Consider the following 26,468-nt stretch of genomic DNA (forward strand, 5'->3'; position numbering starts at 1 on the left):
TTGTCTTGCCCAAATAACACATCGCTCCTGCAAAGTAAAGTAGAGGACCTGGTGATAAATCTCTCTCCTCTCACAATAGCCCTAGGAGTCGGGATGTGTTTGCTGATGTGGGATCAACCTGGCCTTTTGAAGCATACTTCGGATAAGTGTTACAGCGCATCAGTGCTTTGGAAGCTCCGTACGGTGTCAAGATATCGATCATCCTATCCTTAGAAACTAAATGTCTTGCCATAAAGAACTTAAGTTAAAGAACATTATTTTGAGGTTTGTTGATATATATGCAGTGAGGAGTAAGGAGTGCGGCGCGAGGAGTGAGGCGCGAGGAGAGAGGAGTGAGGCATGATGAGTGAGGTGTGAGGAGTAAGGCGTGAGGAGTGAGGCGTGAGGAGGAGCACTCACAGTGATCTGCACAGACAACTGGCCCTCTCCGGCATCTTTGGCATCAATTGTAAACTCCACAGGCAGACTGGCTGGCACTCCACTGGTGAGACCCGGCCCACTCGCCCGCACCTTACTGGCATCGTGAGTGGGCAGCACCCGCAACTTGAAGGGGCTAAGAGGACAAGGAACAAAGGAGGTTACATACGGTTGTCCATTTCTTACAGGATCCATAACAGGGTTGCTGTTATAATGAAGTGGCATACATGTTCAAGCAAGACGTTAAGTGTGAATAAATACCTGTGCTGATACCTGATGTACACTGATATTGACATTGTTAAGCCCAATAGAAAGGCAAATTAAACTAGTGTGTACATATATATGTGTGCGTGTGCATGTGTGTGTTGGGGGGGGGGGGGGGCGCACACCTGCGTGGAACCTCCTCATCTGCATACTTGACTGCCAGGGAGTAGAGCCCCTCTACTGTGGGAGTATAGGCCACGGTGTGGGTGCCATCTCCATTATCAGCCACCTCTACTGGCTCGGAAACACCTACAGGCATCCATGCACAAGCAGTTGATGGATTAGTATGAATTAATATACAAATCACTTATGATGTCTTGTGTCAATTGCAGACTACATCTGGTGCTTGGACATACCTTTAGGTCCAAGGACGGCCACAGACAGAGGGGCCACACCTGCCTTACTGCAGTCCACAGTAAAAGTCTGAGGGATTTTAGCCCTGACACTTGAGCCAACTCCAGGCCCAGAAATCTTCACCTTACTGGAGTCCACCACATCTTTCACTGGCACCTTAAAAGGACTTCCTGTAAAGCAATAACCAAAGACAATGTACTGGTGCTCAAATAGAGAATATGTTAATCAGGAGGAGCACTAAGAAAGCACAGTTCTAAAAAAGGAAAACCAGGGCTGAATGTCTTTCTCCATTACTTAGTTATAATATGAATATAAATAGACCATCCAGGGTGCACAAGCAGTCCTAATATAAAAGGTGTAGCTTGTCAACTTTATATATCAGTCTTGTGAGTGTTGCTCATGGATATTCAAACATACAGAATGCAGGAACTGTATATGATCTTTTTAAATCCTCATAAAGAGTGGTTGACAAAAACTGACATACAGATTAAAAACACATGTCCCTCATTGATCATTTGTAAAAATCAGATTGGGGACATAGGAGTACAACTACGCAAGTGTGTCATTGATGACATCGAAAATTGGTAAGCTACCTTTTTTTTTTCTCTAGACACTGTTGCTCTCATTACACAATCATGTAAAGTGCTGCAGGAGCGTGCAGGAGCATCATAAGACAAATGTTTGGGGGCTGCTAAGTGCCCTTGACAGAACTGTGGCATATAAGATTTAATTTGAAGGTAAATCTTTGGGAATATCTTTACAACATGACACTTCAAATTCTTGCATTCAGTCTTAACAACATAGCTTTCTGAGCAAAACCCTGAGCTGGAAACTTAACTGTGTTTACCCAGTGGTGGTACAGTACCTGGAATGTGTTTCCCTCCATAGGTAATGTTGACGTCGTACAGGCCAGGTTCATAAGGAGTGTACTCCACACTGCAGCTGCCATCTTTGTTGTCTTTGCATGACATTTTGGACTCTGAAGGACCCTCAACTGTGATACCCAAACCTCCAATACCAGCCCCTCTGTTGAGACGAAGAAAACACATTAAAATGCCATTTAGTTCAAAAACTGAAAGGCTGTCTTGGCTGTGCCAAGTCGTACAGTGTGCTGGTAATGTAAAGCAGATGGGTTACCTGGTTATAATGGAGAATTTGTTGGGCTTGTCCGTCAGGGCCTCCTCCAGCCCTGGGCCCTTGGCCAGCACACGGGTGGGATCACAGCCATCAATAACCTCCACCTGGAACGGACTCTTAGGAACTGGGGCGTCATCATACAGCACCTTTACACTGTGGGGTCCTAAAGAAAAAAAACAAGACCCAGTTCAGAGGTCACTTCAAAACAACAACATCAGATGTGCCTGATGTGTAGAATTTCCGCCCTTTTTTAATATTAGGAGCAAAAATTATATTTAAAAGAGATAGAGATAGAGAGGCACTCTTCAGCTATCCAACAAAACAAAGGATTGCGGTGAAGAAACAGTTGGATTGGTACACAGATGATTTTTTTACCATTTTCAAAGGGTGTGTACTCCACGTTGTATGTGCCGTCTCCTTTGTCTGTTAGGATGCAGTCGGTAAGCGTGCCAGAGGGGTTGGTCACCTGTGCCTTGATGTGGTCGCCACCTGACTTTGTGAGGGGACGAGCATCCACAGTGAAGTCTGTGGTGGCCTCCCTGAAGACCCCTATGTGAAGAGGACGCAAAGGCACCCAAATGATGGGAAATGTTCAAAAAAGAAAATCCTACATTTACACTCTTGGCTCGTTAAAAGATCACATTTTTTTCATAAGCCATCCAACTGTTTGTAAGACTGTCATCGCTGCACTATATAGCTTTGAAGTAGAATGGGGGAATACTGTCTTTTTACACTAGGCTGAGGTCACAGTTGTTAGGTAAATAAAGTAGACATTGACAAACTGAAAGAGAGGGGTTTGATTGATATGCCTTTGAACATCATGAATAAGAAACCATGGAAGGCCTGTGATGTCATGGGAACCATTGCAAACAAGTATAAGACAGCAATATGGACTTTATTATTCTTTTGCTGTGCAAGTGTTTTTTGTAAGCCTTTTGTATTTGTAATGCAAGACTTATTAAACCTACCTTCTCCCTTTACGCCTGGTCCAAACACTTTCACCTTGCTGGTATCCACAGCAGGATCCACGGCCACCTTAGTAGGGAAGTTAGGCACAGCCTTGCCTCCATACTTCAGCATGAGAGTGTACATGCCTGCGGTGAGGGGAACATAGGTGACTACGTAGGTTCCATCCTTATTATCCAACACCTCAGTCCTGGCCTTAGCTCCAGTAGAGTCAGACACAGCTTCCATTGTGAGCTGGCCAGGTCCGGCCTGGGAGCAGTCCACATCCACAACACTCGTCTCACCCACTCTGCCACGCTTCAGCCCTGACCCAGACGCCACAACTTTGGTGGGGTCAAAGGGCATCTGGATGTCAGCGTGAAAAGGAGAACCTGGGATGTGCGTATCCTCAAACAAGATGTTGACCAGGTACTCGCCAGATTCTGTGGGCAGGTAGGACACAGAGCACGTGCCATCACCATTGTCTGAGCACTCAATTTTGGCTTCTGTCGGACCCTCCACAGTCAGGCCAAGCCCGCCAGTGCCAGCACCCTTTGTGTCGATGGTGAATTCAGCAGGATTCCCCACCAGTCCTCCCTTCAGGCCAGGACCAGAGGCCTTCACCTGAAGTAAATAGTAAAATAGTAAATAAGAGGCATGGTGGAGCAATAGTCATGGATATTCAGAAGTAACAAACTAAACACTAAATAACTCATAACAAACATTTAGGGCACAACCTTCACCCTAAAATGTAACCTGAGGGATGTTCAAATTCCTCACAAAATATGGTTTTCCGATTGGAATTTTGTAATCTCTTTTTCCTCTACCTTGCTGGGATCAGGGGGCAGTTGAGCCTCCACAGGGAAGGGACTTCCCGGCACTGGATTGCCATCATAGCAGACCTCAACTGTGTAGACGCCTTCTTCTTTGGGGATGTACTTCACCACACTGGCGGCCTTCCCAGGCTGTGGTTCAACCACACAGGGCACGGCTTGGTTGGAAGGGCTGGTGATGCGGATCTCCAGTCTGCCCTGGCCACCTGCCCCTTTGGTGCCCACATCAAACTTCTGATCTTGACCCACCTCCACTCCTGTGGAGCGTTCATACAAACATTTTAAAGCTTTAAAACTTTTTAAATAAGTCTTTCGTAAGGCTCATCACATATAAGCAATAGTGATTTTGGCATGAGGGTGTCCAACACCTCACTGCTCCTCACACACACACTCACACACTCACACACTCACACACTCACACACTCACACACTCACACACTCACACACTCAATTGGATGTCCGGGGTGTGTGTGGGGTTGAGTGATAGGGGAGGGGAGGGGGAGGGCATGCTCTTTACACAAGTATGATCAGGAACAGCATTAGAGAAGGAAAGCACAGAATGATAAGTCTACTGGTGCAGGCCAGGATACTCACTGCTGTCCAGTCCATCCACCTGGACCTTGCTTAAGTCCAATGGGGCAGCCACGCCCACAGCAAAGGGACTCTTGGAGATGGGGTCACCTCCGAAAGTTACAGTGATTACTATTTCTCCCTGTGGTGCAAGTTAAGTGTGAAATTATGTCATGACAACAGTACAGGCAAAATTATTTGCAGTTATATACAAGCCACATGTGTAAATCACTTTATACACGTTTCAATTGAAACTCCATTGACCACCATAACATTTAGGATACAGATGAAAAACTGATCCATTAACTGATCCATGAAAAAACAGGCATCACCACCACTTTACAAGCAATTCAATAAAGAAAACCTCCGAGAAAGATTCTACACACTGTGACCATGATAGCCCTCCACTGTTAGCACACAAGTGAGTCAGATTGGAAAGTTGGGACAGGATACCTGTTGGGCAGGAGTGTATTTGACGGTGTGGGAGTAATCATAGTTGTCGATGATCTCAAAGTCCTGGACAGGCTGGCCTTTCGCAGAGCTGGCGAACTGGACATCCACTGGTGCTTTGCCTGCCCCTTTAGTGTGCACTGTAAAGTGGGTGGGCTTTCCACACTCCACTCCTCCACACAGAAAAAAACAAGAGTGAGTGAGTGAGCCCCTACACCCTCTACCCCCCCACTTCCACTCCATTTACTTGTTCACATGGAGAGTCCACCCCAAACCAATTAGCAGGGAGTGGAAGTGGGTTATAAGGCCCTAATTAAGAGTTCCCTCCATAGTTGCAAGTGTGACTACAAAAGAGAGAGAGTGAGAGTGTGTGTGTGTGTGTGTGTGTGTGTGTGTGTGGTGTGTGGTGTGTGTGTGTGTGGGAAAAAAGCACTTTAAAACAAATTCCATTTCTTTATCAATTACTTAATATAATCACATCTGTACTATAAATTGTCTGTGTACTGCTTGTTTGTTGCACTCTACTCAGATAATTTAAGAAAAGAAGTGTGAAGTCATTTGAAAAGGACGAGAGACACATCCAGATGGCCACAATCTCAAACATCCCACTACTCCTGTGCATCCTGACCTGCCCTGGCGATGCCTGGACCCTCAGCCTTGACCTTGGAGGCATCATGAGACGGCTCCACTTTCACCCGAAAAGGGCTGACTGGGATCTCCTAAAGGATGAAGCACATTTCCATTATTACATTTGTGTAACAGAGCTATGAGTCTACTTGTTCAGTTTAGTTTTATATTAAAATGCATGGTAATTTAGGGGTCATAGGAGACTATAATATAATACTCTTAATCTGTAGCAAAGCCTGATATTCTTCTGCAGATTACACACATAACCCACATTACCACACATAACCTGAACTAGTTACAAATAATTCCCCTTTCAGAATGTCCTTCTACCCCTCACACCATATATGTGTTTCTTCCCACTGAGTGAGACATGAGCTTCCCACCTGCTCAGCGAAGAGCACTTTGATGGTGAGCCGGCCAGCTGCAGGGGGGACGTATTTGACCGTGATTGTGTCGTTGGCATTAGGAATGATATCAAAGTCGAGATCTTCCTCTTTGTCGCTGATCATGTCAGCATCACATTTGATGCCCACACTCACATCTCCTGCAGAGGTAAAGACCGGTTTAGAATGGCTAGCTCATAATACAATACTCTTTAAATCAGATTTTTGACACAAATGAATGCTGGTTACAGAAATACAGACAGTGCTCAAGTGTATATGGCTGTACCTTATATGTTTAGCATACTGTATTGTATATTATCTTGTTATTTAGCAATTATTACATGTTATGTTATATTATATGTATAGGTTATAATATGTTTAACATGGGTAAATTATGGTCAGAGTACTTGTACAGAGCGTTTGTCATGTTAAACTATGTTATGTTATGGTAGGTTTTTGTGAGGTGCCTTGTCCTAAGAATTTCAGTGCCGGGTCTGACCCCGTGTCATTCTGTGCATCTGACAATAGAAGACTTGCAACTTGTAACTACCTTCTCCAGCCTCAGTGCAGTCCACAGTGAAGTGAGTGGGCTCACTGGCCTTGAGTCCCGTCCGCTCCACCCCTGGGCCGTACACCTTCACTTTATGGGGATGGCTGCCCTTCCCCACATTAACCTGGAAATAAAAACAATAAAAAAAACACCTCTGAAGTGTCAGTCTTCACACACATTTATACTCAATTATGCTTCTGAGTAACTCATTTAATTTACGTTGATTGACAGCTAGCAGTCCAACACTATTCCAAGAGCCCAAGAACCCATGCATGAGTAATTATGAAATAAATCACTTTTGCCTGAAAGTGCAATATATAGTAAAAAATGTCATTCCTATAAATGATCCTCTTCTTTCAAAACAATACAATTCTTAAAGGCATGCTGAAAAGATGACATTTCCCAGCAGTGATGTGTAGTTTATAATACTTTGGTCTCTCAATTTCCTTCCAGGAATTCTATTGAATATTTCAGGTCCTTAACAAAACATAAATAACCTGAAATAAACAATTGAGCCAGAGGCAATCCACAGGCATAGTGGTCAACTTCATCTTTTCAGAATGGTATTGTTTTGACATTACCGATATATTGCACATTTAAAGATGTGTTAGTTGCCAAAAAAGCATGCTACACAAATCTTGACAACAGTAAGAAAAGAAGGGAGCACCATCAGATTGTGGCCAACGAACACTACATGATACATTGATGTGGTGGGGAAAGCTTTACAAAGAGCCGTCAATTATAAAGCGGAAAAAACAAACACATCTTTAAAGGTCTGATTCCAGGGTCTTACAGAGTTAACACAGAAACAGATAGAATTCCACTGGACATTCAACCTACAGATAAATCAAACCGTCACCCATAATTTACAGGCAATGCCACATGCTTGAACACAAGAATAACCTGAAAACAATAAAGATTTAATCTGAGTAAAATAAAAAGAACGGGTATACAAATACAATTGCCTTAGATTGATTTAAAATGTGCTAACATTAATGTAGAAACACTACACCGTGTTTTAAATATTGTACACCAAAGAAGTCTTGAAAGACGTTTCCTCAGTTCACATTGATGTCGTCCTTGTTTCGCTCTGGTCAACAGACGAAGCTTCAGTTGTTTTTTTTGGTTTGATGCCATGAGTGGAGGTCACACACATTTTCTGGAGGTCATGGCAAGTTTGACAATGCTCTCCCGTGTTATTACAAAATTCACTTTATAAGTATAAAATCTGTCAAGTATAATAATACTATTTATTATAAATTACAATTAAAGGCAATCAAGTGATTGAATCACACTTCAAATTTATTATGCTTAAACAAAGGAAGGTACACATTAGGCCGGTATAATTAACTAGCTGAAATGAAATGCTTAAATTAAATATACAGGAATAATGAATAAAACAAATAAAAAATACAATTAAATTATTCATACATTAAATAGTAATGAAATGATCAGTCCAATCCAAATACAAGTCTAAAATAACCATCTTGTTCTTAGGCTCAGGAACACATGATTAAATGAAATAACATTATTAAATAACTTTTTTTTTTAACATGATTCTAATTAACAGTTATGCAGAGCAATGATTAAGTGACATACACCAGACAAACTTGATCCCAACCACACAGGGGCATACAGGAGCATATTAGTAGTGCACTTTGGCATACTGCAGCATATTAGTAGTGTACTTTGGCAAACTGCAGCATATTAGTAGTGTTCTTTGCAGACAGAAGTTATATGACGTGAGGCTGTGTAAGTGGTCATGATGATTAGAGGTCTGGTCTTTGGCTGCTGCGTCAGAGAATGGTCCACAGTGTCTACAAACACACTGTACTGTGATCGGCTTCTTCTAAGTGGGCTGTGGTCTCTGCGAGTTATGCTCTTGAGAGACAGCTCAGATAGCGAGGGCTCTACAATCGGGCTGACTTGGTTAAGTTGTTTAGCCGTAACTTCAGACTGTACTGAGTCTACAGTGACGTCATTGGCAGAGCCATGCTTGAGGTACAGCGGAAGCTGTGCTGACTGCACTGAAAGGTTAGTGGAGTAGCATATCTTAGCACCACGTGGCTCAGACGTGGGGGGGCTTACCCTGAAGGGGCTGTTGGGCACACTGACCCCTCCCCACCAGATAGACACTGTGTGTTTGACAGCCTCTGTGGGAGTGTACGAGCAGGCATAGACTCCATCCCCTTTGCTCTTGGCCTTCACGTCTACTGCAACGCCATCTGCTTTCTTGGAGAGGAAAGAACAGAGAATGTGAATAGCATCACTTGACTGGGATGAAGGTGATTTTTAGAACACCGAGCATCAGATATTGGTGAATCACAATGAACCAAACAGCTGAAAGAAAAAACATCATGACTTATTACTCAAACAATTCATGAAATTCATACCCGCATTTAGCAAAAAAAGTGCCTGTAAGCTGACTGAATTGAAAAAAATGTGCCGTGTTGGTCTATTGAGTCTTGGGGAAGTGAACTCTACCTGTGCAACAATTTTCAGAGGACCTTTCCCTGCATCCTTTGCACTGACAGTGAATTCGGCTGGCTTGTTGATGACACAGCCTGCTTTTTCTAGGCCAGCTCCATAAGCCTTGACCTGAAACAAACACAAACATTTAAATCAGCAACATCTGAATAGCAAAACATGCAATCCTGTCCGCAGCCTCCGTCTTAAAACATTTTCGTATTCTCTGACAACTGACGGATCAATAAATAAATGGCAGAAAGTTTAAGTGACTCAAATGGTAGAACAAGGTGGTAAAACACTGTTCAGTTACAAGTGAGCACTAGCATTAAAAAGTGCTAATAGGATGAAAGCATACATGGTCAAGGAATCGTGAAGATGAAGATATTTTCAGTATTCCATATAGGAAGGTTTGCATCCAACAATTTTGGCTGAACTACCTTTACACATCAAAGGTATGTGGAAAAGGAAGAAGGTTACATTGAGATATCCTATTGAAAAACCATAGACATGGAGGGTGCTCACCAGGTCAACATTGTTGGCTTTGTTGTCAGGGATGATGTATGCCATGAATGGACTGTCTTCAATGTCCTCATCGTCACACATGACGTGTACGGCATACTCTCCAGGCTCTGTTGGCCAGTACTTCACGTCACACGAGCCATCATTCTGGTCTTCACACTCGATTTTAGCCTGAGAAGGGCCCTCAATGGCGAAGCCTAAAACAGAGCGTAAAAGAACAAGAGACAGAGTGTGAGCTCAAGCAAATGAGACAATAATCTAATCAATATTCAACACAAACTAAAAAGAGAAAGAAAAGAAAATCCAGAAATTCTCCATCATTGCTAAAGATTTTCTGGACGATTGTGATCCATTTTCAGAATTTGTGACAGCTTTATTAAACCAAGTAGTTTGACTAGTTGCTCATCCTGGAGCTCCACCTAATGAAATCCTGTTGTTAATGAAACGCACAGGATCAGAGGGTCATCACATACTCCATACCAAATAAGGAGTTCAAACAGTTAATTGCATAAAAAAAAATGCATAAAAAAAATGCAGATATGAGCAGAAACTAAATTACCCAGCACTCCCACATCTGTGCCAATGGATTCTGCCACAAAGTCAGCAGGCTTGCCCACCACTCCCCCCTCCAGTCCTGGGCCCCAGGCTCGGATCTTCTGCGGCCCAGCCTCAGTTCCAACCTGGACCTCAAAGGGACTGCCAAAGAACAATAAATTAGCAGGTCTGATCGCATGAAAATACCTGCTTTATTAAAACAGCGCAAGAATAACCGGGGTACAATAAATCAAATGATCTTCCTGTTAAAATAATAGCTTAATTCGAGAATTTGTGAAAGTGTCAATACAATGTTTTGCTAGGGCCTTTCACCTGAAGAGAAAATAACTTAATGCCAACAGACCCCCAGGTGTAATTTAAGACAAATATTGCTCATTTCAAATCACTTTCAATGTCTGAAAAAGTGTGAACAGGAAAGTGATAAAAAAAGTAGCTGGGCATGGGGTAAAGGTGTATGCCTGTATGAGTGCCAGATTGTGAAGGTAGGGGTAAATGGTTGGGAGTTGAGCTAAGGTGTGGTGGTGTTTGCCATGGGAATGCTGATAATAAAAACAAGGGTGTGACTGGCTGGAGCCAGGTGTGGTAGGAACGGAATGAAGATGCTGAAATGCTTCACAGAGAGTCGTCGCAAGATCAGCACAATTACAGCTTCTGCTGCTGTGCGATCAACCAGTAATATGTGAAGTTACCTAGGCACCCTGTTCACACGCACAGGAACAAGTGCTCTCTTAGAAAGAATGATACCTTGTTACCTTCAAACCTTTAGGTAAAAACTCTTGGATAAGGAAATATGCCTTCATGCCTGGTGAGAACTTGGCAGTAGACTCACTGGCTCTCAAGCCCTCACCACCAGGAGAAGAGGCACAAAGCTTCCCAGATCATAAAAGTTATTCCATTTCCTCCTGCCATCGCCAACAGATTGCCTCCCCCAAAACCAAAACAAAATAAACCCACCAACAGAGCTATTTGCAGGGCTCTGCAATGCCCATTAAACAGAGGTGTCTGCCTCCTCATTCACTAGGTGCAGCAGTAGCACATGTGCTCGTGGAAATGTGTATGGACACGTTAAACTGTTTCCTGTGCTGTGGAACACACTCTGTGCCTATGTGCCAGGATCCCCTGTGGCACTGCGTTTCCAGACATCAGCGACAAGCTGAACATGAGGTCATTCCCTGTGCGGCCCTGTTTGTGCTCTCGTTCAGTTCCTCTGCCTGCCAGAGCAAAAGCCTTTCATTCAGCCCGAACCGATTCTCTTGTGATGTAAAAGGGATACAAACACCAGTTACTATTCAACTTTTCAAACTTTGTCGCACTCCATCAGCTTCCATTAGAGCAATTTCATATTCAAATAGGAGCATCTGGTGCTTGTTGATGCAACAGCTTAAATATGCATTTTTAACACCTAGAAATGGCTGGCTTACCAGCAAACAGAAAAAAAGTGAGTAACAATAGTAATTTTACGCATCTGGGACTGGGAATGTATCTGCCTCCACGTGCATGTGTGGTGTTCTTCTGAAGCGCTCACCTCTTGGGAATATGTATTCCTCCCCATGTAATGGTCACTACATACTTCCCAGGCATGAGTGGGTAGTACTCAAAGGCATTCACGCCATCCAGTGATTCCTTCTGCTTCACCAGCTCATCTTGACCCTCTGACAAGAGGGAAATAAATAAATAAATTCATTAAAAACCAACCATTGACAGATCATGACAACTGACAATCAAACTCTGTAACAATGAACCTGGCTAAAAGACCAGCTTCTCAGAATACACAGCTTCTCATTAGCATTTTTTATCATTTTCTGTCCAACATCTTGAAGATAGCAACATGTGTTGCCTTTCTCACACACACCCTTCGCTGTCTCTTCAAGGACGCATGAAGAGACAAAGCTAAACTAATAGAGATCCAAGCTGCTGCAGGAACTGCATAATCTAGAACATTTGTTACCTAATGCCGATTTTGGAGATTTAATACTAGCATTGGAGGCGCTAATAAGTATAACAATGCCCTGTTTCATAATACATTCAAGTGTTCTGTGCCAGTAGGAGGGAGGGATAAGTATGTGGTGTAGATGCTAGGAAAGGAACAGCAAGGAGATAAACAAAACTCAAATGATGCAATGATTACTTACTGGGCCCTTTGACTGTGACCTTCAGCTCTCCACTCCCCGCATTCCGTGTGTCTACCTTGAAGTCGGCCGTCTGCTTGACACGAACCCCACGAGGTTGCAGCCCACGGCCTGTGGCGCGGCAGGCATTTGGATTGGAGGCTACAACACAAATCAGAGACACACACAGATCAGACACACACACACACACACACACACACACACACACACACACACAAACATGCTTCTGAGCCTTCTTTTCTGACAGTTTCTCAGGCCAGTAAGTAACAGTAAGTGAGTAGTTGTTCGGATGTGAGCCATCAATTGAACTACAGAGTAATACTAGGGCAGCATTTAAGAGCCAGGAATAACCGTTCAATAAATCCATTATATTGCCATCACAGGAGACGGTCAACATTTCTAAATAGTGCTAGACTAAAGTGTATCACTGGTATATTGGGAAAGCTTTCGAAATCGAACCTACAGTCGTGGCCAAAAGTTTTGAGAATGACACAAATTTACATTTTCACAAAGTTTGCTGCTTCAGTGTCTTTAGATATTTTTGTCAGATGTTACTTTGGAAGACTGAAGTATAATTACAAGCATTTAATAAGTGTCAAAGGCTTTTATTGGCAATTACATGAAGTTAATGCAAAAAGTCAATATGTGCATGTCCTTCTTTTTTACAAGACCTCTGCAATCCGCCCTGGCATGCTGTCAATTAACTTCTGGGCCACATCCTGACTGATGGAGGCCCATTGTTGCATAATCAATGCTTGGAGTTTGTCAGAAATAGTTTTTTTTTGTTTGTTCACCCGCCTCTTGAGGATTGACCACAAGTTCTCAATGGGATTAAGGTCTGGGGAGTTTCCTGGCCAATGGTACACCAAACTTAGTTATCACTTTTGCCTTATGGCAAGGTGCTCCATCGTGCTGGAAAAGGCATTGTTCATCACCAAACTGTTCCTGGATGGTTGGGAGAAGTGGCTCTCAGAGGATGTTTTGGTCCAGCAAGCGCCAGGACCGTCTCCTAAAGATGATTCAGCTGCGGGATCAATTCACCTCCAGCACAGAGCTTGCTCAGGAATGGCAGCAGGCAGGTGTGAGTGCATCTGCGCGCCCAGTGAGGCGAAGACTTTTGGAGGATGGCCTGGTGTCAAGAAAGGCAGCAAAGAAACCATTCTCTCCAGGAAAAACATCAGGGACAGACTAATATTCTGCAAAAGGCACAGGGATTGGACTGCTGAGGACTGGGGTAAAGTCATTTTCTCTGATGAATCCCCTTTCCGAATGTTTGGGGCCTCTGCAAATAAGCTTGTCTGGAGAAGACAAGGTGAGCGCTACCATCAGCCCTGTGTCAAGCCAACAGTAAAGCATCCTTATACCATTCATGCGTGGGATTGCTCCTCAGCCAAGGGAGTGGGCTCGCTCACAATTTTGCCTAAGAACACAGCCATGAATAAAGAATGGTACCAAAACATCCTCCGAGGGCAACTTCTCCCAACCATCCAGGAACAGTTTGGTGATGAACAATGCCTTTTCCAGCACGATGGAGCACCTTGCCATAAGGCAAAAGTGATAACCAAGTGGCTCAGGGAACAAAACATTGATATTTCGGGTCCATTGGCCAGGAAACTCCCCAGACCTTAATCCCATTGAGAACTTGTGGTCAATCCTCAAGAGGCGGGTGGACAAAAAAAAAAAAAAAAAACTATTTCTGACAAACTCCAAGCATTGATTATGCAATAATGGGCCGTTATCAGTCAGGATGTGGCCCAGAAGTTATTGACAGCATTCCATGGCAGATTGCAGAGGTCTTGAAAAAGAAGGGTCAAAACTGCACATATTGACTTTATCATATTATATATTTGACACTTATTAAATGTTTGTAATTATACTTCAGTCTTCCATAGTAACATCTGACAAAAATATCTAAAGACTCTGAAGCAGCAAACTTTGTGAAAATGCATATTTGTGTCATTCTCAAAACTTTTGGCCACGAAAATGCATATTTGTGTCATTCTCAAAACTTTTGTCCACGACTGTATATTTCCAATATTCAAGGTAGCATGGTAGACGGTGAGATTCTGCTCGCATTGGCATCATTTAGTAAGGAGGAACTGATTGCATTGTGTAAATATTAAATGTGAGAATTGGACGACAAACATCATAAGCTTAATTCTGTGAGATTTGTACAGTGTGCGTAGGCATTTAGGTTTATTTTTATGTGATCTATTTAAACAGATAGATATCCTTAAAATTACAATTAACAACTAACATTTTTTTTTAAAGAAAATCAATTATAGCACTGTGCTGAGAAAGGATTGCTTGAGTGGAGAGCTGTGTGTCGGAAAAGCTGCCTCACAGAGTTGGAATTTGGTGTTTTACAAGCCCTCTGTCTCAGTGCCAGCCCTCCTGTCCTCTCCTGTGCTCCACTCAACACCAGTCCCCTCCCATCCTCATCTCTATCCACATGTAAAGAATTACCCAAACTACAGAAACACAGATAAAAGTACTTATACTGATTTTTCACTAATATAGAGTACAAATTACATTACAGACTGATTTGTCTGATACCATGGGCAATTTTTTTTTTTCTTATTGATTAAAAATGACAAGATGCTTTAGTCCGTGCCCTTTTTGTACATATAAATGTACTTGAGGAATGTAAATATGATATCATAACCGGCCAGGTTCCTCATGCAGGTCAAATTTGATCTGTACCTCTCTAAAAGCATTACATGTACAAGGTGCCCACTGTTCTCAATAAGTAACCATGATGCTGAAACTCAGGACAAGGATGTTTTCATCCAGGGAACAATCCAGGGTTTTAAAAACACTGGGCCAGCTCTATACACATCTGTCAATGGTGTGTAAGCCTAGAGGGCCTAGGACAAATCTCCACATTAAGGCTACTATGGGGTAGATGTGAGTGGGGTACCTGGGCCAATGTTGACTGTGAAGGGGCTTTTGGGGATGCCAATGCCACCGAATGTGATTGTGATGGAGTGTGGGCCAGCCTGGATTGGCCGGTAGGTGCAGCGGAACACACTGTCTCCCTTGTCCTCCAAGATGGCCTCTACTGTGTTCTTGTTGCCCATGGGGTCCTTGATGACAGTGGTGATATCACCCACTCCAGCCCCTGTGGTCAGGACGCAAAAATCACTTTCTCTATTTTCACAGGAACATTTCGTTTTCTGTTATAATAATAAGCAATAAAACCGTTCATGGTGCTCTCTAGGAGAACAAAAACTTAATCCAGTCCGATAATGTAGGATATTTTAACAATATGTTCTTTTTAGGTTGCAGCATTTTGGTATGTCAGTAAATTCAAGATCTGTAATAACAGAATGAGGCAACATAGCACAGAATAACTATAAAGACTTAGATAATATGGTGATTCATTGCACCTGCAGTGTAGATGTCAAAGTAGGTGGGCTTGTTGGCAATATTGCCCACTGGCTCAAGTCCAGGCCCTTTAGCGGTGACCTTTGTGGGGTCTCCCTGGGCCTTATCCACATTCACTTCAAATGGGCTCTTTGGTATTTGCTGGCCTGCAAAGAGCACAGTCACCTGCACGGACCACAAAAAAAAAACATTTTTGAGTTCATGTTGATAATCATGAAAATCACTAAAGAGGAAAGTACAGATCTGAACTCTGCCCACCTTGTGCAATCCCATGACTAGTGGGATGTAGGTCACGCTGAAGGTCTTCTTGCCTTCATTGGGAACAGCCTTTACCTGGGAAATAATTGTGCCATACTTGTAGGATAAATTCAATTAACTCAATATTACAGCATTTAAAAACTTGCCACACATTACTATTAACTACTGATTGGTGCTACCACTGCAGTAAGTGAGCTCTGTGATTAGGCTGTAATCTTTAACTAAATCACTGGATGAGTCCTATACTGCAAGGTATGACCTTACTGTTCAACATCCATCATGCCATTTGACAGGCTAGTGCTTTTTAAGCAACTAAAGGGTAGGTAATATAAATGACCTAAAATCATAATAGTTAAAACACGGATTATTGAATGGTGAACTGAATCTGGATCAGAATAGTATCAGCACTACCAGTCCTACTTTAAACATAGAAGTACTACACATATATACAGGTGCATCTCAATAAATTAGAATATCATCGAAAAGTTGATTTATTTCAGTAATTCTATTCAAAAAGTGAAACTCATATACTATATAGATTGTTTACACACAGACTGATCTATTTAAAGTGTTTATTTCTTTAAATTTTCATTATTATAACTGCCAGCTAATGAAAACCCAAAATTCAGTATCTCAGAAAATTAGAATATTGTGAAAAAGTTCCATATTGATGACCAATGGTTTCACACTCTAATCAGCTAATTAACTCAAAACAACGGCAAAGGCTTCCTGAGCCTTTAAATGGTCTCTCAGTCTAGTTCAGTAGGCTACACAATCATGGGGAAGACTGCTGACTTGACAGTTGTCCAGAAGACGATCATTGACACCCTGCACAAGAAGGGTAAGACACAAAAGGTCATTGCTAAAGAAGCATGCTGTTCACAGAGTGCTGTATCCAAGCACATTAATGGGAAGTTGAATGGAAGGAAACAATTTGGTAGAAAAAGGTGCACAAGCAACAGGGATAACGACATCTTTGAGAGGATTGTGAAACAAAGCCCATTCAAGGGAGATTCACAAGGAGTGGACTGCAGCTGGAGTCAGTGCTTCAAAAGCCTACACGCACAGACGTATCTAGAACATGGACTTCAACTGTCGCATTCCTGTGTCAAGCCACTCTTGAACCAGAGACAACGTCAGAGGCGTCTCACCTGGGCTAAGGACAAAAAGGACTGCACTGTTGCTCAGTGGTCCAAAGTTCTCTTTTCAGATGAAAGTCAATTTTGCATTTAATTTGGAAATCAAGGTCCCGGAGTCTGGAGGAAGAGAGGAGAGGAACAGAATCCAAGTTGCTTGATGTCCAGTGTAAAGTGTCCACAGTCAGTGATGGTTTGGGGTGCCATGTCATCTGCTGGTGTTAGTCCACTGTGTGGTCCAAAGTCAGCGCAGCCATCTACCAGAAAGTTCTAGAGCACTTTGTGCTTCTCTCTGCTGACCAGCTTTATGGAGATCAGGACTTGGCCCCTGCACACACTTCCAAAGGTACCAGTACCTGGTTTAAGGACCATGGTATCCCTGTGCTTGATTGGCCAGCAAACTCGCCTGACCTAAAACCCATAGAGATTCTATAGGGTATTGTGAAAAGGAAGATGCGAGACAACAAACCCAAACACACAGAAGAGCTGAAGGCCACTATCAGAGCAACCTGGTCTTCCATAACACCTCAGCAGTGCCACAGACTGATTGCTTTCATGCCACGCCGCATTGCTGCAGCAATTCATGCAAAAGGAGCCCCAACCAAGTATTGAGTGCTGTACATGTTCATACTTTTCAGTAGTCCAACATTTCTGTGTTAAAAATCCTTTTTTCTATCGGTCGTCAGTAATATTCTAATTTTCTGAGATACTGAATTTTGGGTTTTCATAAGCTGTCAGTTATAATCATCAAATTTAAAAGAAATAATCACTTGAAATATATCAGTCTGTGTGAAATGAATCTATATAATATATGAGTTTCAGTTTTTGAAAAGAATTACTGAAATAAATCAACTTTTTGATGATATTCTAATATATTGAGATGCACCTGTACATAGGAACATAAAACCTGTATACATAAAGGCCAATACTGATCAAGTGAAGATACAAAGGAGTGTTGATGACTTCTATAAGGATGCAGGAAATGGTTGAGCTAACCTCCTCCCTGGTACCCTCTGGGTCCTCGATGTAAACGGTGACCTGACCCTGGCCAGCACTGAAGGCGTCCACAGTGAAGACAGCAGGGCTCCTCACCCGGTTCCCCACAGGCTCAATTCCTTAAGACACATCAGAGAAATAAATAAATAAATAAACTAGAAAATGCATTTCCTGAAGGAAATACCAGTGCATGAAATGCAAAAGTTAAGAAAGAACGAATAAAAGAAAAGTGAAAGAAGGAAGGAAGAAAGGAAAGAACAGTAAAAGAAGGAAAGAAGAGTTGAAGAAGGAAAGAAGAAAGGAAAGAAGAGTGAAGAAAGAAAGAAGAGTGGAAGAAGGGAAGAAGAAAGGAAAGAAGAGTGAAGAAAGGAAATTAGAGTGGAAGAAGGAAAGAAGAGTGGAAGAAGGAAAGAAGAAAAGAAAAAGGTAAGAAGAGTGGAAGAAGGGAAGAAGAAAGTAAAGAAGAGTAGAAAGAAGGAAAGAAGAAAGGAAAGAAGAGAGGAAGAAACAAAGTAAGGAAAGAAGAGTGAACAAGAGTGGCTCTGGATAAAGACAGTAAAGAGAGAGTGAAAATATTGAAATAAGGAGAAAAAAAGAGTGAAGCAGAGAGATGGAGTGTGAGAGAAAGTAGAGTGAGAGGGATAGAGAGAAAAAAAAGTAGAGTATGGAAGGTGTCTATTAATATTCCTAGTTATACAGTTGAATGGAGAGGTACAGAGAGAAGAGGACCCTTGGAGGCTTGCCGCAGGTGTCAGTGAAGCACAGGTGCAAGCCAGTTTAATTACCCTATTATGATGTCATAATGGCCCAATGTAAGTCAATGGGAAAATTTAGATTCGTTTTTCTTTAATAACTTAAAAAGTATAAAGTTTAGAAAAGTGAAAAATACATAGCATAAGTGTCCTTTACAAGACCTACGCGACAAAGTTTGAATGAAGTTTCTACGTTTAGCGGTTCGGGCTGAATTAATCGCAGAAAAAGGTAACAAGAATAAGAAGAAGAAGAAGCCTAGGAATAACAATACAGGGCATTTCATGCACTGTAATAAAACAATGAGCACACATGCCCTTCAATATGAAAAATGTTTACTGCACATAAACATGTTGTGATGTTGTTAAGAATCATCATTACCATAAGTTAAGCAGGTGTTCTTCCACTGTGGTCTCTCAAAGTGAACAATAAACAGAAGACACCCTGCCTGAGAGGATTTCCCTGTAGAGAACTAGCAAATCTTTTCCTCAGCTTGACCCAAGCAGGCAAGAGAGGCTTGCAGTCAAAAAACACTACTCTAACATAAGAGTCTAATAACACTACTCTAACGTAGGAGTCTAAAAACACTATTCTAACGTACAAGTCTCATAACACTACTCTAACGTAGGAGTCTAATAACACTAATCTAACGTAGGAGTCTAAGAATACTACTCTAACCTACGCGTCTAAGAACACTACTCTAACGTAGGAGTCTAATAACAGTACTCTACCGTAGGAGTCTAATAACACTACTGTAACGTAGGAGTCCAAGAACACTACTGTAACGTAGGAGTCTAATAACACTACTCTAACATACGCGTCTAAGAACACTGCTCTAACGTAAGAGTCTAAAAACATTACTCTACCGTAGGAGTCTAAGAACACTACTGTAACGTAGGAGTCTAAGAACACTAGTCTAACGTACGAGTCTAATAACACTACTCTACCGTAGGAGTCTAAGAACAGAACTGTAACGTAGGAGTCTAAGAACACTACTGTAACGTAGGAGTCTAAGAACACTACTATAACGTAGGAGTCTTAGAACACTACTCTAACGTAGGTGCCAAGCAAAACTGACATTAGCCTGATGTGTAAGTGATGCGTCAGTGACGCATAGTAAAGGCTGCAGGCGTATTCACAGCCAAGGATCCTGAACCATTTACGGCTGATTTAAATTAGTACATCAGGCCCTATTGTTGCGGCAAACACTAATGGCAGAGGATTTCCTAACATTGTGTTTCGAAACAAGGGTGAAGGCCAGTGCCACAATCCCATATTTAAGATAACAGACTTCTTTCTTTTGGGTCATGTGTTCACAATGTTTGAGCAATTACACCAGTGAACCTGGGATACCCCTAAACCCCAAATCATAGCGCATGTATGATAAGTGCACTACATTGTTCAACTCTCTCAGCATTAAATCTTTTTCCCACACCACTAACTGAGGATTTCACATCATCCCTTACTCCCCATCTAACTTTCGTTACTTGCCATAAAAAAAAAAGTTTTTAGATATGATAGTCTAGAATGACTTTTGTTTACAATAATGTACAAATACACTAAACGTGTGTGTGATATTTTTCATTCTGACTTCAGTGAAGCGTGGGCTGATACAGCTACCACATTTTGATTTTGAGGGCTGAGTGGGGTTGCCAAATTTTGCACTAACCAAGGGCCAATCATACGTACACATATCTGATTGCTTATCTTGGCAGTCAGAGTTTGATTTTCATTTAGCCAGTGCACAAGTTTCATACATGTCCATACAATCACTGATCAGGATAATAGAGGCATGCAGCGGCCTGATCTGCTGTTAAACACCAGCAGGCAGTACCTTGTAATGCGCCACAGTCAACTTAGGCCACAGGATGACTGTGAGGAGGAGGCTTAAGGCCAGGACTTAACCTTACATCCTGTTGTTTATGGCTACCATCAAGTTCAAAAGATGGTCTGCAAGCATGTGTGTACAAAACAGACACACAAACACAAATTAGACAAGTTGCCATGTTGATGCATTTTACACCAATGCCCGGACTACAGTGACAAGAACAGGGCACAACTTTCAATAAAAGACTAATTTGAAGAGAGAGACTTATTTCTACACATGCTAAATATAAGACCCAGAAGTTAAGCCACTTGGGCTATGGAAGCTAGGGAATTTACTTCATGAAAAAATAAATAAATAAATAAAGTGTCAGAATGCTCTGCCTATTTTAAATTACTCACATTTACCTCTTTGCAACGTTGGCTGACTCCTTTTTTTTTTTTTTTTTAAATACATCATTCATTACTGATCCAGACCTACTGTTGACCTGGTCCTGGCCTGGTGGTTTTCAAGGGTACTTCTACTCTCTGAATCACTGTGGTGTGGGTGAGAATGAAACTAGCACGGTGTGTATCAAACCAAGTAACACTTACCGTAAAACACACTTTTACAAACACAACATGAAAACTTTTCAACTTCTGAACTAAGATTTTTGCCACCATTTCAGCACTGCTTCTTATTATTGATATAGCATCTGTATGTAGGACAGGAAACAGTTGGCTTGAATCTATTCAGATGGTACACAATACCTGGGCCATAAGCTCTGACTTTCTTGGGGTTCAGTTTGGGTTTGAGAGGAGCTCCAGGCTTCAGCTTGGCCTTAGGGAACTGTGACAAGTAGGTCATGACCGACTGCTCATCAACACTTGGGTCGATGATCTCCTCTGGAGCAATCACCTAAAGATATACAACATGGTTAACATGGTTGACATGGATAATGCACGCCAGATACCACTAACTAATATAGCGTTAATGGTGCTCTCTGTAAGGCAGACAAACAAGGGATTTCAGAGTGTCAAACCAGGCATTTCATAAGAACAGCACATGGTCAAAGTGCAACACAGGTGTGGCTGAGATGTGTGGTGACTGACCTCACATTCCTAAGAGAGGAGTAACGCTGCCTGTTTGAGGAAGTGTGAATAGGACTATTCATGAGTGAGTAGGTTTGTATTTGATATGAAGGCTAGTACCTTTCACTGAACAAATGGCTTGGTTAGCTTTTGAAAATTGAATATCATTTAAAGTGGAGTTACCACCTCCAAAGCAAATAAAGAAACTGTTATGCAATCTTTTTTCATGTCCTCTTTTAAACCATAACACTTAAAGCAAATAACATGAACTCTAGCTGAAGGGTTCAAAACTGATGTAAATACATCTTAGCAACATGCATAACAAATGGTCAGGTAAGCCAGCTTCCACCATTTTTACTGGAAAAGTGAGTACAAGGACACCATCAGATAAACTCTCCAAATAAATCGATACTGTCGCTGTTAGTTGTAATTAGTGATGAACAAACAGGACCCCAGTCATCTCTATTTGACCAGGTGTGCTGTGTGGTTTGGGAACGTCAGATTGTGTTGAAGTTAAAGCATGGTGTTCACCTGTGGGATTCCCAACCAATCATCAGCCAGCTGCATGGCCTCAGTAGCATTATCCACAGGTTTCCCTGTACCCCATGTCTCCCAGTCAGGACACAGACCTGTAGTGAACACAAATACCACATAAATCAACCATAGCACCACATACATTATTTTATTATATAGGGTTAGGTGAGCTTTGTACAACAGCTATTTATATCTAATTCCTTATTAGATTTGCTCTAAAAATAACTTTTCCATAGAAACAGAAACCACAAAGGTCACAGATTACATGTACACGTTACCTTATGTTATGACTTATGTTTGTCGATCTACTCTGCCATGACCACTTACCAGGGGCACAACTGTCAACCAGGGCACCCAGGGCTTTTCCATCCTGCCAGTCACGACTGAAGTTGCCGAGTGGCAGGTCTGGCACTTTGTTCTGGATCCATCCCAGCAGCCTCTGCTTCGGTGTCTGTTTCTTGGCCTCATCATCATCCTCATCCTCCCAAACAGGCATAGAAATGGAGTAATGCAGGATGAGCGTCCACACCATCCCAAGGATAAGCTTAAGGTTTCCATCCACAATTGCCTTACTATCTGCAGGAGAACAAGCAGAAGGGGGGGGGGGGGGGGGTCAGTCTCCTCTAATGGTATAAAAGAGATCATTTAAACTGCTTGGGTACATCAGTCTAAGAATACTTCTACAACATTTTGTCGTCTATGCCCAGACAGTTTATCCAGAATCTCCGTCCAAGATCAATCACTATGCTTTTATCGAAAATCCTTGAGATGGTGTTTTTTTTATCAATTACAGAGCTATTTGGTACTGTCCTATTCAGTCAATCAGAGTTCCAGGGAATAGCATTTCAGTGGTTTGCCTTTTATTCATCTCGTGGTCAATATTGAGGTCATAAAATGTAAAAATGTTGCTCCTCTTGTGTAAAGTCCCACAAGGTCTGATTCTAGGTCTCCTTCTGTTCTTGCATTATATAAATCCCCCCTTGGCAGGTGAATTCTGTGGTAAGTGCTAGGTTATATCTTCTACACTGAACTATTAATTAAATGCACTCTACTCAGGCATCACTCTCCAAGCTACAAGCCTATATTTCAAGTCTCCTGAGGCTTTAAGGTGCTCAGATAAGCTTTTATTGGGTGATCAAGATTTTACTGGTCCTAAACTATGGAATACTCTTCTATTGTAGGTTAGACCTGCTGCCTGCCTTGCAATTTTTCAAAACTAGAATGCACTCACTTTTACATGGACATTCCCCAGGTTTTAAATAGGGGATGCATTCCTTAATCTGCATTTAGTCGAGTCTTGAGACCGGCTTTTATTTTTGTTCTTAGCCAGTCTGGCTTTTGGTGAAGTTTCACGTTTTAGTTACACTTTTTTATTGTTTTGGTGGTTTTATTCTGTTCCATCAACCATATTTGTGATTTTATGTATCTGCTTGTATTTCTCTTATCCATTTACTTATTACTACTTTTATCTTTTCACTTGTTTTACTTTTACTTTATTGTCAATTGATTCACCTTGACTGGAAAGGATGGCTTTAAATGTGCTATACGAATGAATGCGTCTTGACTTGATTGAAAAGGTGTTACTATGACCTCCCACACAAGCATGGCTGTACCATGTACACTCCCCCATACATGCTGAGCTTTAACCTTACTGTTCCTAGCCGACAAGGTGAATCAGGATGGTATTTTACACAACAGACCAAAATCAAGAGACCGACAAAACGATTTTAGTTCATCTCATTTGAGGAAATTGTAAAGTTGGACATTAAATGTATTGCCAAAGTGAAACAAAAGGGGTTGAAGGACTAAATCACTGAAGCATACATATGTACAAGGGAGATGTAGAACAAAGGCCCACTTGCCTGGCCTGTGGTGGAACTATATTTACTATATTGAGCCCCACCTACACTGACAATGTGTGTGTGTGTGTGTGTGTGTGTGTGTGGACTGTGTCCTCTGCTCTGTGCTGTGGAATCACATCCTGTTTTAAAGCGTAATACATGCCTTCACTGCTACCTCTGGGTTTCAATACAACTACACTGAACACAGAGTGGCTGTAAGTGAGAGAAAGGGGCAGGAGACTCCTAATAATATGGCTAAACACTAGAGCAAAAACAGCAAAAACACTAGAATGAGAAATATTAAAAGGAAAGAATAAATGTACACAGGAGACTATTATCCATGCATGAAACTGCAAAACTGGTCTGTCGACCTGTGCTACAAGCAGTCAGGGACACACACACACGCAGACCTTGGACTGAGTGGATTTGATTTCCTTTGTAGTGCCAACTATGTATCAGCAGGCTGGGGGGAATGATTAATTAGGCCTATACTTCATACTCAGACAAAAATCCCCCTTAAAGCTGCTTAATGTGACCTCAATCAGGATTCAGTTACTATATATTTTACATAAGGGGATAAACTCACTACTGGAAGAATAGTCCATGGCTTTGCCCTCGTAAGTCAGTGAGTGAATAAGTGATACATGTATGGTGCATAATTCTACATGGACTCATGACAGTCATGACTACTAATGGTAATGCAAAAGGGCAGTTAACAACAGTGATTTTTCAATTTTGGGCCTAGTCAAGTTTAAAAGACATGCAGATGACTTGACGGTTTAGAATCTTGTGTCATACATGAGCACACATTCTGAGTGCCCCCTGGTGAGGAGCTAAATATTCTTAAAAATATATAAGTTAAACGGTTTATTGGGAAGGTAGGCTCTTTAATGACCTAGTAGGGGACACTCACGTCGTCTGATACATTTAAAGTGAACGGTTTAGATTCTGTATAAATTCAAGTTTACAGAGGTGAAAGTTTACATTTTATTCATTGGATTAAGAAATAATAGCTACAGTCCAGCAGATCAGTCTTGTGTTTTAACAAGGACCATGTACATATCCCTCACACGAGTATAGAAAGAATTTCTTAGAACATCCTTTCCATAATGAAGCACCTGGTCACTCTTTCCCAAACCTGGCAGCTTTTAGCCTATACATGAAAAGCTTGTTCCCCCCTCATTCTGGCCAGGACACAAGAGTGTACGTCTGCATGGAGTGCTCCAATTATTGAGGCTGTTGCCATAGAAGCCCACAGTTCAAGGGGGTCAAACTGAGGAGCAGAAAGGGCGAGGGAGGCAGATGGAACTTGCTTCCCTTGACTGAGTGCTGGGCTGTGAAAGTGTTGTCATTGGCACAGACACAACAACACTACAAGCAGGGCTCAGTTTTAACTGTCAATATAGACTTGACCGAGATAGCCATTAAAAAAATTGGAGGATAGGGCACTTAACCAAAATATTTATCCGAATATAAAAATACACTTCAACACTGATTTAAAAGCATGCACACACGTTTTTGGGTGACATAAAAAGCAGAGAACAGAAGACATGGCGATGATGACTTGATGAGGTACTGTATGTTTTCCAACATCTCAACTTATATGTTTTTAATTAACCAATAAGTGAGTCCTTCATCATTCAACCCATGACCTACATTTGACCAACTCCTATCTGCTCCTTACAGTGCTGTATACATAAAAACGTATATTATTATTATAATTATTAATATTTGTATTAAGAATATTATTCTCTACATTACAAAATCAACAGATTCAATCTACAACTGATACTTATCACCACTCATGGAACATAATGCATTACAGATTGTAGCTCCATCCAAAGTTACGTCTAAACGTTGAGACATACTCTGAGCTATGAAGCACACATATTCAGTGTATCCATGTGATGTTTTGGTTTGGAGATGAGAGAGTTGTGGACAGTGATGGATCTATAGTCTACCTGCAGGTGCAGTGTGTTTGTGAGGATAGCCCAGGGAAAAGGCAGAACTTGGGCCAGGAGAATTCCCTTTAACATTTGCCAGTTGCCATAAAGATCAAACACCTGCTAATGGATTTAATTGTCCAATAGATAGGCGGTGTCGAAAAACTAGTCTCCAAAATACGTCTATGGGGAGAACTTAAGAGGAGGCAGGACAAACCCCATGATTCCCTGATCTTAAGTGTGGCTCTTGCTTTCTCTTAACACACACACACACACACATTAGGCTCAAAGATGAGCTTGCGAGCAATGAACAGAGAAAATGTGGACAAACAAACAGAAAGATAATTTGCGAGATGAGAGTTTCTCTGTTGTCCACTATGGGGAGAAAGAGCTAGGGCATTTTAACAACGCCAAGCCCAGGGCCCTCCAAGCCAAAACTATGAAGCATAAAAGTAAAGTGCATATAAAAGACTGAAACAAACCAATGGGACATTGGATCTGATGTTTTTTTTTTTTTTTTTTTAAA

At 41.8% G+C, this 26,468-nt stretch overlaps 1 protein-coding gene across 1 annotated transcript in view; it reads right to left on the minus strand.

Moving 5' to 3' along the window:
• flnba (filamin B a) overlaps window positions 1-26,468 on the minus strand; it is a 60,119-nt gene that overhangs the window by 19,165 nt on the left and 14,486 nt on the right. The window contains exons 2-27 of the mRNA XM_080846017.1: window positions 22,486-22,734; window positions 22,156-22,253; window positions 21,304-21,451; window positions 17,980-18,098; window positions 15,848-15,922; window positions 15,592-15,754; window positions 15,123-15,323; window positions 12,206-12,343; window positions 11,599-11,725; window positions 10,078-10,214; window positions 9,522-9,715; window positions 9,015-9,128; window positions 8,619-8,762; window positions 6,531-6,654; window positions 5,981-6,141; window positions 5,599-5,689; window positions 4,974-5,143; window positions 4,545-4,662; window positions 3,945-4,207; window positions 3,141-3,741; window positions 2,548-2,721; window positions 2,173-2,335; window positions 1,901-2,061; window positions 1,038-1,205; window positions 807-930; window positions 400-553 (exon numbers count right to left, since the gene is read on the minus strand). Coding sequence (XP_080702143.1) covers window positions 400-553; window positions 807-930; window positions 1,038-1,205; window positions 1,901-2,061; window positions 2,173-2,335; window positions 2,548-2,721; window positions 3,141-3,741; window positions 3,945-4,207; window positions 4,545-4,662; window positions 4,974-5,143; window positions 5,599-5,689; window positions 5,981-6,141; window positions 6,531-6,654; window positions 8,619-8,762; window positions 9,015-9,128; window positions 9,522-9,715; window positions 10,078-10,214; window positions 11,599-11,725; window positions 12,206-12,343; window positions 15,123-15,323; window positions 15,592-15,754; window positions 15,848-15,922; window positions 17,980-18,098; window positions 21,304-21,451; window positions 22,156-22,253; window positions 22,486-22,734 — 4,379 coding nt within the window. The remainder of the gene's footprint in view (window positions 1-399; window positions 554-806; window positions 931-1,037; window positions 1,206-1,900; window positions 2,062-2,172; window positions 2,336-2,547; window positions 2,722-3,140; window positions 3,742-3,944; window positions 4,208-4,544; window positions 4,663-4,973; window positions 5,144-5,598; window positions 5,690-5,980; window positions 6,142-6,530; window positions 6,655-8,618; window positions 8,763-9,014; window positions 9,129-9,521; window positions 9,716-10,077; window positions 10,215-11,598; window positions 11,726-12,205; window positions 12,344-15,122; window positions 15,324-15,591; window positions 15,755-15,847; window positions 15,923-17,979; window positions 18,099-21,303; window positions 21,452-22,155; window positions 22,254-22,485; window positions 22,735-26,468) is intronic.

This window comes from Sprattus sprattus (genome assembly GCF_963457725.1).
Source record: "Sprattus sprattus genome assembly, chromosome: 10".
Taxonomy (NCBI): Eukaryota; Metazoa; Chordata; class Actinopteri; order Clupeiformes; family Clupeidae; genus Sprattus; species Sprattus sprattus.